Below are 12,033 nucleotides of genomic sequence, written 5' to 3' on the forward strand. Positions count from 1 at the left end.
CTCAAGGCTCCGACACTGTTGGTCAACTCGGAGTTCAGGTATCTGGTGCCTGTCGGAGGGTTCCATGTTGGCCAACAGCAGCTGAATCCGGCCAACGCTACCTCAATAACCCCCACTGGATTTTCTCGCTGCGGGGTGCGGGGCGCGGGGTGCAGGGTACAGTCCCCTGGAACAGCCCCTCCAGTTTTTAGCACATGTAGCAGTCAACTCAGCGAGTCAGCTCAGAGCTCCAGAGCATCCCCAGGTTTTGCCCTGCGATACGTATTCTGCTTCTCCCATTCAACTCTCAGACTGCGCATCCATGCACTTCATATATATCGCAACAAACTGCTCGTTCATCGCCGGCGCCGCACAGTCACTGCCACCGAGAACATGCTCGCCGACAGGCAAGCCCTTGAACATGCCAGCCGCCGTATCGTCGTTGTAGCTGTCCAAGACCGCCGCGATCCGGGCCAGCCGACCTTTCGGGAACCTCGCCGCATGGTCCAACGCCCGTCGCTTCCAATCCCCGAAACCTACCAACTCTCGCCTGCCACCACGGGTGCCATTGAACAATGCGAAGAAGTCGTTGCAGCTTGGTGCACCCGCGTTCAGAAAGTCATAGTCCCGACCCCTTCGAGCCTCCTCGAGCGTCACCACGTCTACCATGGTCTTGCTCAGGTAGTCGACCGGTAGCACGGCCGAAAGGTTCGCCTCCAACCGAGGGAAAGCACCCAGCTCCAGGCTGCCACTAATCAGGTTGTGCAGGAAATCCCCGCCGTCGCGTCGAAAGTGGCCCGACATGGTCGATGCAGTAACATACGGTAGCCGATACACCGTCGCTTTGGCACCCCGCCAGCGAGCCGCCGCCACGAGGCGCTCCGCCACGAACTTGGATGTCCCATAGCCGTACTCATGCTCTCCTCGCGCAGGCCCAGTCCCATGTGTAGAGGCAGCGTCGAGATGGTGGACACAAGATGCACCGACTTGGCACGCCCCCGCGACGCTAGACGCAGAACCTCATGGGCGCTGACGATATTGGGGCCAACATACTCCTTCAACGGCCGCATCCAGTCTACCAAGGCGCCCGAGTGACAGATGGCACCAACCCGATCTGTCAGCTCCTCGAACGATTCCTCGCTCAAGCCAAACAAGCGTTGACCCAGATCACCGACCACAGGATGCATCATCGACGCAAAACTCGATTTCCAGAGCCCATATCCTTCCAGCGTACTCACCACGCGCCGCCTTGCCACGTCCATACCATTGGCCCGTACAAGGCAATATGTCGTGATCCCGCGCCGCAACAGGTCACCCAGGATGAAGGCACCGACGAAGCCTGTGGCCCCGGTCACAAACACGGCATCTGGGCATCTGCCAAGTGTCTCGGCATCTCGAGTCACATTGTCAAACGTGAAGGTGCTGTCCAGACAACCTTTCTCAATAGCCTCAACGTCCAATTCGAGAATGTCCGACACGCTTGTGGCAGTCGTGTCGCTGCACGCCAAAATTTCAGATGATGGTGACGTGTTCATGTCCTGCAGCTGAGATAGCAGGAATCGTGCGAGTGCTGTCAGGTTCGGATAGAGGAAGGCGATGTTGACAGAAAGGGTAAGTCCCGTCACCCCTGCTAGATGATTGCGTATTTGCACGGCCGTCAGCGAGTCAATGCCAATGTCTCTGAGAGGAATGTTGGCATCTCAGGTCTAGGGGTCGCGTAAAACCCAATGCCTTGGCCACTACCTCCCGGACCTTGTCAAGCATCATGTCCTTGCTTTGCCCCGGCCCAGCTTCCCCCAATGACTTCCGCAAATCCATGGCTCGGGGGGCTTGGGGACCCCGTCGCGTATCTGGCAGAAGTAGTCGAAGCAAGGCGGGGACGCCTCCCTCTTCATCATAGAAGTCTTGAAGCCGCCTCAAGTCAAGAGCGGCTGCTACTGTTAGGGCACGCCCCTCGCTGACCGCGTCTTGAAGTGATTGCAACCCATTCCCGGGAGCTAGCGGATCAAGACCGATGAGGGCCAGGTGGGAACGTGTGGTGTTGCTGAGCCGGGAAGCCATGCCGTCGCCTGCCCAGGTGCCATATGCCACGGACGAGGCTGGCAAGTGCTGTGCGCGGCGCAGGTGGGCCAAGGCGTCGAGAAATGTATTAGCTGCGGCGTAGTTGGCGACGCCCGACATGCCCATGACCCCGGAGATAGAAGAGAACATGACGAACATGTCTAGATCCAAATCACGAGTATACTGGTGCAGAAGCCATGCACCGTGCACTTTTGGCAGAAATGTTGTGGCACATTGTGCCGGCGTCAACGTAGACAGCACACCCGAGTCGGAGACGCCAGCTGCGTGGATGACACCTCCCAGCGGCCGTTCCTTTCCAAAGAGCGCCATCATCTTCTTCACACTGCCAGCCTCTGCTACATCCCCAGCAATCACAGTGGCCTTGGTGCCTATTCTGGAAAGCTCATCAACAAAGGTTTGGGCGCCTGGTGTCTCGCTTCCCTTGCGCGAGCACAGTACCAGATCGCGGATCGAATGTTCTCTGGCCAGCCATTTCGCCACGCGGGCTCCAAGGCCACCAAGACCACCCGTTATCAGTACTGCCCCATCATGTCGTAGCAGTGGCTTCGCTGAATTCTTTGGGCTATGGCCAATACGCTGCATCCTAGGGACCAGCGTCTTTCCGGGACTCACGACACATTCAGGCTCTTCCTGGAGTGCCAGTGTGTACGTCAAAGATGCTGCCGTATTGGCGCCTAGCTCTTCTCCCAAATCAATCAACCGCAATCGTAGTTCCGGATGCTCACTTCTGGCTGTGCGCATCAGACCCCAGAGCGGTGCCGCCCCGAGCTGGAGGACCTGGTCCCTTGACTCGATTCCAGTGCCTACTGCACCATGCGTGATCCACACCAGAGAGGGAGTGAACTGCATCTCGGCCGCCTCCTGCAGCTGCTTCAATGCCTTTGCGATGAGATCTTGCGCTTGAGGTAGGAGGGCGGTATCCGAGTCCCACAGGCAAACCAACCCGTCCAGCATTGTGGCATCCTTGATGTGTTCGATTATGGCCATGCCCAAGCCGGCACACGACAGCATAGATTCTACCCGCCTTGTCCAATTTGTGTGTCCAGCCGGCAGCAAGAGCCCCCACGTTCCATGGAGGTCATGGAGACGGTGATTGGTTTCCATCTCCACTGCATGCCAAACTATCTCGAACTGATGGCCCTCTGGCAGAGGCCGCCGATCAAGGACAGTTTTCTCCTGTGGGTGAGACTTTTCTACAACACGAGCGTGGTAATTCCGTTGAAAAGCGTACGTCGGCAACTCCACCCTCCTGCAGCCGAATGGCTTGAAAAATGCCGACCAATTGATGGATAGGTGCCTGGTATGCAAACCGGCGAGGCTGCGGCCAAGAACTGACATGCCGTCTTGACTCCTAATGAGCGAAGGCAGCCAAGTGTGCGATCCGGAATATTGGCTGTTCGCAAGAGTAGCCACGCCCAAGCCACATAGCACAGGCTGGGGTCCCAGCTCCAGGAAGACCTCGGCACCCTGATCGGACAGTTCCTGGATCCCATCACGGAAGCGAACTGGCTCGCGCGCCTGTCGAACCCAATAATCGGCTATTTCTAGCTCGCCAGGCTCGGCTAACTTCCCGTATACGCTGCTGACAATGCGCATCCGAGGTCTCTTGAATTGTATTGTTTCGGCCACATCTCGGAACTCGTCAAGCATGCCATCCATGTGGCGGGAGTGAAACGCATGGCCAGTTGCTAGACTTGTGGTCTTGCGGCCCAGCCTCGAAAAGTATCCTGCCATCTTCTCGACCGAGGCAGCGTCGCCCGAAACGACTGTCTGTCTGGGCGCATTGTACAGTCCGATGTCCACGCTTTGAGCAACTTCTAACTCGCCAATGGCGGCTGTAACCTCGGCCGCGGTAGCTTCCAGCGACATCATCATCGTGTCGCCGGACTGAGCCTGCATTAATCGGCCGCGTGCCGCCACCAGTCGACAGCCATCGGTCAAGTTCATGACTCCTCCCACATGGGCTGCCACCAGCTCGCCCAGGCTGTGACCGAGAACAAGTTCTGGTGTCACCCCCCAGCTCTGCCACAGTCGCCAGAGTGCTACCCCCACGGCGAACAAAGCGGGCTGACCAAAGTCGGTGCGCTTCAGCATCTCCGCCGCTTGACTAGCAGGTTCTGCCCACATGACATCGAGCAGTGGCCGCTCCAGTTGGGTAAACTTGGCTACGATCTCATCGATGGCCTCACGGAAGATAGGGTGCGACTCATACAGATCCTTGCCCATACCTGGCCACTGGCTTCCTTGGCCTGTGAAGAGCATAGCCAGCTTGGGTGTTTTGGGAGTCTCCGTGGCATACGACGCGAGAGAGCTTGGCTGCATGATCGACTTCAACTGGTCTGTGAGCTCGAGTCTGCCTCTGGTCAACAACACCTCTCGCAATCGAAATTGGGTGCGAGTAGTCGCCAGAGAAAAAGCCACATCCTTGAGGCTCGTGTCATCGTCCAACCCGTCGATATGTCGATAGAGCTTCTCAGCCTGCATCCTCAGCGCTGCTTCGGTGTGTCCTGTGATGATGAAGGGGAGACTGTCTAGCCTTGGAGCCACTCCGCTTGGCACCTCGGAAACCGGATCTTTGCTCGGCGATTCTTCCACGATCACGTGAGCATTCGTGCCGCCAATACCAAAAGCGTTGACACCAGCCCGGCGTAATCGATTACCTCGCAAAGGCCACAGTCGTTTGTTCAGCACTGGAGCCATCTTGGCACGATCCCAGTCTACCGCCGGGGTAGGCTTGGTGACATGTAAGGTTGGCGGCAGTGTGCTATTCTGCATGGACAGTATGACCTTGAGCAATCCCACTAGCCCAGCAGCCGCTTGCGTGTGGCTGATGTTGGACTTCGCAGAGCCCACCAACAACGGCTCCGAGCTGATGCGGGTTGGACCAAACACCTCGGCAAGCGCGGTGGCCTCGATGGGATCGCCCAGCTTGGTGCCGGTGCCATGCGCTTCGATATAGTCGATATCGCCCGGTTGCAGCCCGGCCGCACGGAGAGCCGTGTGGACCAGTCGTTGCTGAGCCGAGCCGCTCGGTGTCGTCAAAGTCGCACTGCGCCCGTCATGATTGACAGCCGTTCCGCGTATCACCGCGTGGACGACATCACCATCGCGCTGCGCATCCGACAACCGCTTCAGGACCACAGCGACGCAGCCCTCGGACCACCCTGTACCTTGCGTGTCGGCGGAGAAGGATCGACAGCGCCCGTCGGGTGAGGTACCATGCAGCCGGCTGAACTCTACATGCAGCCCGGGATTCAACATCAGGCTTACACCTCCCGACACAGCCATGTCACATTCGCCTAGGCGCAGCGCGTTGCAAGCCAGGTGAGTCGTCACCAGCGACGACGAACATGCGGTGTCGATGGTCATGGCCGGGCCTTCGAGGCCCAGGTGGAAGGAGATGCGACCGGACATGGTGCCTGCGGACGAGCCGGTGACCGTGTATCCGTCGAGACACGCCAGGTCTTTGACGGCGTTCGGGTTGAGAGCTTGATGGGACAAGATGTTGCTGGTGCCAATGAAGACGCCCGTCTGGCTACCCCCTCAGCTGCTCCATCGTGTACCCCGCGCGCTCTAACCCTTCCCAACAAGTCTCCAGCATCATGTACTGTGCAGGGTCGAGCGAGCGCGCCTCTCGTGGTGAGATGCCAAAGAACGAGATGTCGAAAGCGTCGATGGAGCGAATGAAACCACCCCGAAGTGACGCTTCCGAGGTTGAGTTCTCATGATCAGGCCAGCGGCCCTCCGGCACGTCGGTAATGGCATCGCCGCCGCGTTCCAGCAGATCCCAAAAGCCCTGGGGCGTCGTAATCTCACCGGGAAGCCGTAATGCCATTGAGACAATGGCGATATCCTCGACAGTTTCGGGAGGGAGTCGGGTCGGATATACGGGGATAGGGCTATTTGTTTCAAGCGAACTGCGCAACCATGCCGCCAACGTCTTAATGGTGTAGTGTTCGAACAGCTTGGGAGCCAAAACGCGCCGGCCCAGTAGCGTTTCAAGCTCGTTTTGGACACGAATGACTCGTACGGAATCACCCCCAACCTCAAAGAAGTTGTCATCAAGCCCGATTCTGTCATGGCCAAGCACTGAAGTCCACACGGCCAGTATCTGGCCCTCCAACTCCGTAGCGGGCATCACCTCGATGACTGGCTGTGCAGGTGCCACTACCCTGGGAGGGCCATGCGGTCAATCTTGCCATTGGCTGTTACCGGCAGAGCCTCCATATTGACGAAGAACGCTGGGACCATGTAGGCTGGCAGTCTCTCTGTCAGCCATTTTCTCAACACGCGGCCAGTTCCTGTTCTTGCGTCCTGGCTTTTGGTATCGCCGAGTGCTCCCATGGAGGTCACGTAATACGCCACGAGTCGATCTTCGCGACACAGTACTACTGCCGCAGCGACATCGTTGTGCGTAGTCAGAGCGGCCTCCACGTCGCCCAGCTCAATCCTGTGGCCCCGGACCTTGACCTGCTGGTCGATCCTGCCCATCACAGACAACTTCCCCGGATCCACCCATCGAGCAAGATCCCCGGTCCGGTACATCAAGCCGCCATGGAAAGGGTCGCGAAGAAAGCTGGATCGACTCAATTCCTTGTTGTTGCGATAACCACGGGCCACTACAGACCCTCCAATATACAGCTCGCCGGGATCCCCAGTGGCCACTGGCGACAGGTTGGCGTCCAGTACATAGAGGTGGCCGTTGGCGATGGGACCACCGATGAGGATCGCCTCCCCGCGGGATACCTTCCAAATGCTTGCATACACGGTCGCCTCGGTCGGGCCATACATGTTCCACAACACGCCACTGCACCCCAGCAAGTCATCTGCTAGCGACCTAGACAGCGCTTCCCCGCCGCACAAGACCTTTTCCAGTCGCGGTTGCCCACGCCACCCTGAAGCCAACATCATCTGCCACATGGCTGGTGTACCCTGCATCATGGTGATTTTATGCTGCTTCATGAGCCCGACCAAGGCCGAGGGATCTTTGACTTCGTGCTTCTGGGCCAAGACAACTGCGCCGCCGCACACAAGTGGCAAGTACATCTCGAGGACTGCCATGTCGAACGAAACCGTTGTGATGGCGAGGAGACGATCCCTCTCGCTGCACCCGGGTTGCTGCTGCATCGATAAGAGCAGATTGGAGACACTGCCGTGGCTAATCTCGACGCCCTTGGGCCGCCCCGTAGACCCCGAGGTGTACATGACGTAGGCAAGATCCTGGCTCGAGATTGGCACATCCAGGTTCCCACTATCCAGTTCGGACAGTAACATGGTATTGGCCATCAGGCACACACTACTCCAAGTCGAGAAGCATCCAGGTGCCGTGGTATCCCCTGCGACGAGCAATTTTGGAGCGGCATCTTCCATCATCTGATTTATCCGCTCTACGGGGAGCGAAGGGTCAATAGGCACGTACGCGGCCCCCGTCTTCATGACAGCCAGTAATACCGCGACGAGGTCGACCGAGCGGTCCAGCGCCACGCCAACGATATCGCCATGCTCCACGCCACGGCGTGCGAGCAATCTAGCGAACTGGTTGGCTCGCGCGTTGAGCTCCCCAAAAGCGAGGGTAGCGTCGCCACATATCAGAGCCGCATTGCCACTGTAGGCATCAGCGGCTCGTTCAAAAAGTTGGTGAAAGCACGGCCTCGGCGTTGCCGCATGGAGCGCACTACTAAATTCGGCCGCTTTCTCATGCTGAAGGCAATCTTGAGCAATCAAATCCGTCATGTTGGGCGAGTTATGAATGCAACTCCAGTTGTTACTCCTCGTTGCGCGTACGAAAGCTGGACTTGCTGGTCTTACACGAGGTCTATCACAGGCTGCTACTCGATATTATGATATGCCACGGTGTGCAATATGTACTATGCGAGGCACACTAGTCTTCGACCTATCGAGTTTTTGTCTTCTCCTTTCTGTGACGAACAAGATCCTACAGCTCTACCGATCATCCATTCGCTTAGCATGGGTGGGCCTAACCATGCCGTGTAGTTTGGACTGGCTCAGAAACTAGGCAGCAGTTGCTGCGACATACTTTTCGACATTCAGGGGTTTATTGTGGCATGCTGTCAAGGGATATAGCAGACTAGGTTCGTGATCCTCTGAAGGATAACCTAATGCAGCCTACGTCTATATCATTCCCCGCATCTCCGCTTCGTTCTTGGAGTCGCCTAGTATACGCGGGTTCGGCGATGGGTTACATCTTTGTCAGCAACAGAAAAGGAAAGAGGGGCATTTTCAGGTAGCTACTGCCATCTGCAATAAGTATATCCCAACCCAACGTTTCGGTCGGATCCTCCTCATCACGACGCGTGCGTCTTCACCGCTTCATACTCCACCCACAAAATTTTTTCACTCTTCAATCCTAAGGCTTGCCCCCTTTCTAGTCTATCCGCATCACCGTCATGGTAGTGGTTGCAGTCGCCGGAGGCCTCGGCGACTTGGGGAGTTTGATTACCCATGCTCTGCTGGAAACGGGCAAGCATGAGGTCTACGTTCTGTCCAGAAAGGTTTGGCAAGCTAGTCCTGCCCTCCTATGTCATTGGCTAACTCTTTTTAGACAGCGGAAAATGATCCTGGCCGCATATCACCCTTGACGGGCGAGCACTACTTTCCCGTCATTCAAACCGACTACTCATCCGAGGATGGGCTGACAGAGAAGCTCCACGAGCAAAATGTGCAAGTCGTCATCTGCGCCTTCATCATGGACTCGGAGCCGGTGTCGGACGCCCAGATACGGTTGATCCGCGCAGCCGAGAGGTGCTCTACTGTCCGGCGCTTCGTACCCTCCGAGTTCAACGTCGAGTACGATGTCGGCGACGACGTGCTCCCCTACTCCCAGAAGCGGTTTCACATGTTGGGTCGGCAGGAGCTGGAGAAGACGCAGACGCTCGAGTACGCCTACCTGTACCCGGGCATGTTCATGGACTACTTTGGTCTGCCACGAGTACAGAGTGTGCTTCGCCCGCTGTGCTTCTTTATCGACCCGGCCCATGCTCTGGCCGTCCTGCCCGATGACGGCGAAGCCAAGATGAGCATGTCATTGACCACGGACTGTGCGCGCTACCTGGCGCTGGCGCTCGACCTGCCGACGTGGCCGCGCGTCTTGTCTACCGTCACCAGCACCGTCACCCTGAATGAGCTAGTCCGGCTCGTGGAAAAGAGCCTCGGACGCCCGCTCCAGGTTCGCTATCAGCCGGTCGGGGACCTTTTGCAACACGCAGCGGTCGATCTGCCCACCAACATGGAGATTGCCAAGAGCTGGCCCGAGTGGGGAGGCCAGGATACACTGCGTGCATTGATTGCCGATCTCGAGGCGAGTGTCGCACTGGGTGCGTACAATTTGACGCAACTGACTGGGCATCTGGATCTCGTGAAGGAATTCGAGGGAAAAGCCCGGCACCAAGACGCATCGAGGACGTGCTAGAGGAGGCTTGGAGCCAATAAGTGTCGAGAAATGGGCCATGTAACTATTGTGGGGTTTCCGGGGTCTAAGTGCTTACGGCAACATATCGGATGCATTCTTGGTATGCTATGGAACCTGCTATACGGAATCTGCATGCATGAATCACAAAATTGGCTGCGTCTATGCGAGGTACTTTAACCATCGTGGACGACTAGCTGGGGTAGATAGCTGACAAATACATCAAATATTACAGGCTCCTAGACCTCCCGGGAATAGCTTGCACCATCCTCGTCTCGGCAAGAACTCACTGGTCCCCGATAGCTGATACTAGGTTCGTGAAATCTCCGTACCAGCGCCTAGGTATTTACTGATTGCTGCTTCTAGTGGTTTCTATCTCGAATAATCCCGTTTGGTTGACAAAATCTATTTCCGGCAGTCATACATTTTCCCGTAGGCTTTCCCCAAACCGCAAGCATGGCAAGCGTAGCACCCAAATTACAGCAGGTTCAAGCCTCGGCGGGCCGTGACGCCATTCTGCGTGCTGTTCGCGAGGACGGAGCTGTCGTCATCAAATGTCTATTCACCCAAGACCAGGTCCGCCGGCTCAACGAGGAAGTCCAGCCTTCCGTCGACAAGCTCCATGTGGGATCCAGGCACACGGAAGAGTGGGTGCAAGACTTCCATGGCGACAACACCAAGCGCCTGAACAACGTCGTCTCCTTGAGTCCTACCTTTTGCCACGAGATTCTGGAGAGTGACTTGATTCACCAGTGCTGCGAGGCCATCTACCTCGAAGATGCCGGCGGCTACTGGATGAACTCAGCCCAGGTCATTGACATCGGGCCCGGCAGCCGCGCCCAGCCGTTGCACCGGGATCAGTGGCAATTCCCCATTTTCACGCGAGCGGGGCCCGACGCCCCCGAGGCTAGCATCAACTTTGTCGTGGCGCTGACCGAGTTCACGGACGCCAACGGGGCCACCCGCGTCATTCCGGGCAGCCACCGCTGGAAAGACCTCAACGACAACGGGACCCCCGAAGACACCACCCCGGCCGAGATGGACGCCGGAGATGCCTGCTTCATCACCGGCAAGGTGGTCCACGGAGGCGGCGCCAATATAACGGAAAACGCGACGCGACGGGCTATCACACTGGTCTTTCAGTGTTCCTACCTCACCCCGGAGGAGGCGTATGCCTTCAATGTGGCCCCGGAGGTTGCGCGTACGCTCAGTCCGAGGGGTCAGCGCATGATCGGATTTCGGTCCCAGTTTCTAAAGAATAGTCCCGGGGTCTGGAAGCGGGACTACGGTGAACCGGACGAAGTGTACTGTTAGTCAGGCAGCCAAGCTTCCTTTGTTATAACGTTGTGTATATAGATAGGGATTATAGCTCGAAAGATAAAGTAATTAAGGACGCGGCATTAACTCTTATATATCCCTAGGTATTATTCCGCCGGTTATTCGAGTAGAATAACTTCGCGATTCGATATAACGCACGGGCTTGCCCCCCTCGGTTCGTAATAAGATAATACGTAATAAGGTAACGCGGTTAATTAACGCGTTATACCGCGCGCTTTTTATTTAAAGTATATCGGGGTTTATTTAACGTATCTTATAAGCGAATATCTTATATAAGCGAATATTTTATTCTTTTACACCCTTTTTAATAAAATATAAATTAATTTTACTATAACGTATTTAATATATTAAAATTAATCGGAATCCTTATCTTTAGATACTTCTATATTATTCTAATAAGTGCGCGTATTATACCCGGGCTCTCTATAGATTCTATAGCGTTATAAGCGTGTTTTAAACGTCCTCGTACGGCTACTCCTCCGACGCGATTCGTTTTATAACTATTTATTAATATTTTTTTAAAACTACAGCTCTTTTTTAACTTATATACGAAATAATCTTTTATTTTATAGCCGGTTTTTTTTATACGGCGGCGCCGGCTCAACATCTTATTTATTTTTTAAAGTGTCGCGTTCTTATTTTTTAAAAAAGTAACTCGGTATATAATGTACGTTATAGCTTTTACGATCTAATTAAAACTAATTAAAATAAACGTCGAAAAGTTATTTTAATACCGTACGATACGGTTTCGAACGTATTCGGTTTAAGATTAAGCCTTAATCAAGTTATTTAAAGTCTTTAATTCTTAAAGAATAAGTAGGTCGAAAAACGTTCCCAGAGGTATTAAAGTATATAGCTTTACATCTAACTATGAAATAATATATTCCGGATCGTACGAGACGAGTCTTATTTTTCGAAAGCCTCCTTATATATTCGAAACGGTGAAAATCGCTTAGAACGCTTTTAAAAACGCTAGTAGAAAGTATTTAAGATATGGGTAATATACGCCCGTATAAAATATTTAATTTCTTTCTTGTACACCCTTTTTAATATATAAAAACAGCCTATATTAAGAGGTTAGAGCTTATATAACGAATAAGAAAGTATATAAAGTATAATAATCGAGTTTTTTTTATAATAAAGCTCGAAAGCTATCGAGTAATAGCTTTCGTAGCCGTTTAAGACTAAGAGTGTTACGACTTGACCCA

The 12,033-nt window shown here is 54.7% G+C and overlaps 5 protein-coding genes across 5 annotated transcripts; 2 read left to right on the top strand and 3 right to left on the bottom strand.

The window, feature by feature from the left end:
• Positions 1 to 279: 279 nt before the first annotated feature.
• PG994_000872 (uncharacterized protein) lies at positions 280 to 4,545 on the bottom strand (the record flags this gene model as incomplete). The annotated part of the gene is made up of 3 exons (XM_066852281.1): positions 280 to 870; positions 963 to 1,609; positions 1,704 to 4,545. The coding sequence occupies 3 exons, from the start codon at positions 4,543 to 4,545 to the stop codon at positions 280 to 282; spliced, it is 4,080 nt and encodes a 1,359-aa protein (XP_066722913.1).
• A 1,051-nt stretch (positions 4,546 to 5,596) lies between these two features.
• PG994_000873 (PKS/NRPS-like protein biosynthetic cluster) lies at positions 5,597 to 6,199 on the bottom strand (the record flags this gene model as incomplete). The annotated part of the gene is made up of 1 exon (XM_066852282.1): positions 5,597 to 6,199. The coding sequence occupies one exon, from the start codon at positions 6,197 to 6,199 to the stop codon at positions 5,597 to 5,599; it is 603 nt and encodes a 200-aa protein (XP_066722914.1).
• Positions 6,200 to 6,228: 29 nt separating this feature from the next.
• PG994_000874 (L-aminoadipate-semialdehyde dehydrogenase large subunit) lies at positions 6,229 to 7,794 on the bottom strand (the record flags this gene model as incomplete). The annotated part of the gene is made up of 1 exon (XM_066852283.1): positions 6,229 to 7,794. One exon carries the CDS (start codon positions 7,792 to 7,794, stop codon positions 6,229 to 6,231), a length of 1,566 nt encoding a protein of 521 aa, XP_066722915.1.
• A 674-nt stretch (positions 7,795 to 8,468) lies between these two features.
• PG994_000875 (phosphoserine aminotransferase) lies at positions 8,469 to 9,490 on the top strand (the record flags this gene model as incomplete). Its single annotated transcript, XM_066852284.1, has 2 exons — positions 8,469 to 8,573; positions 8,624 to 9,490. The coding sequence occupies 2 exons, from the start codon at positions 8,469 to 8,471 to the stop codon at positions 9,488 to 9,490; spliced, it is 972 nt and encodes a 323-aa protein (XP_066722916.1).
• A 453-nt stretch (positions 9,491 to 9,943) lies between these two features.
• Positions 9,944 to 10,801, top strand: PG994_000876 (uncharacterized protein; the record flags this gene model as incomplete). Its single annotated transcript, XM_066852285.1, has 1 exon — positions 9,944 to 10,801. The coding sequence occupies one exon, from the start codon at positions 9,944 to 9,946 to the stop codon at positions 10,799 to 10,801; it is 858 nt and encodes a 285-aa protein (XP_066722917.1).
• Positions 10,802 to 12,033: the final 1,232 nt, after the last annotated feature.

Source organism: Apiospora phragmitis (genome assembly GCF_038363925.1).
Source record: "Apiospora phragmitis strain CBS 135458 chromosome Unknown utg000001l:1.0-2902119.0:1.0-2906034.0, whole genome shotgun sequence".
Classification (NCBI taxonomy): Eukaryota; Fungi; Ascomycota; class Sordariomycetes; order Amphisphaeriales; family Apiosporaceae; genus Apiospora; species Apiospora phragmitis.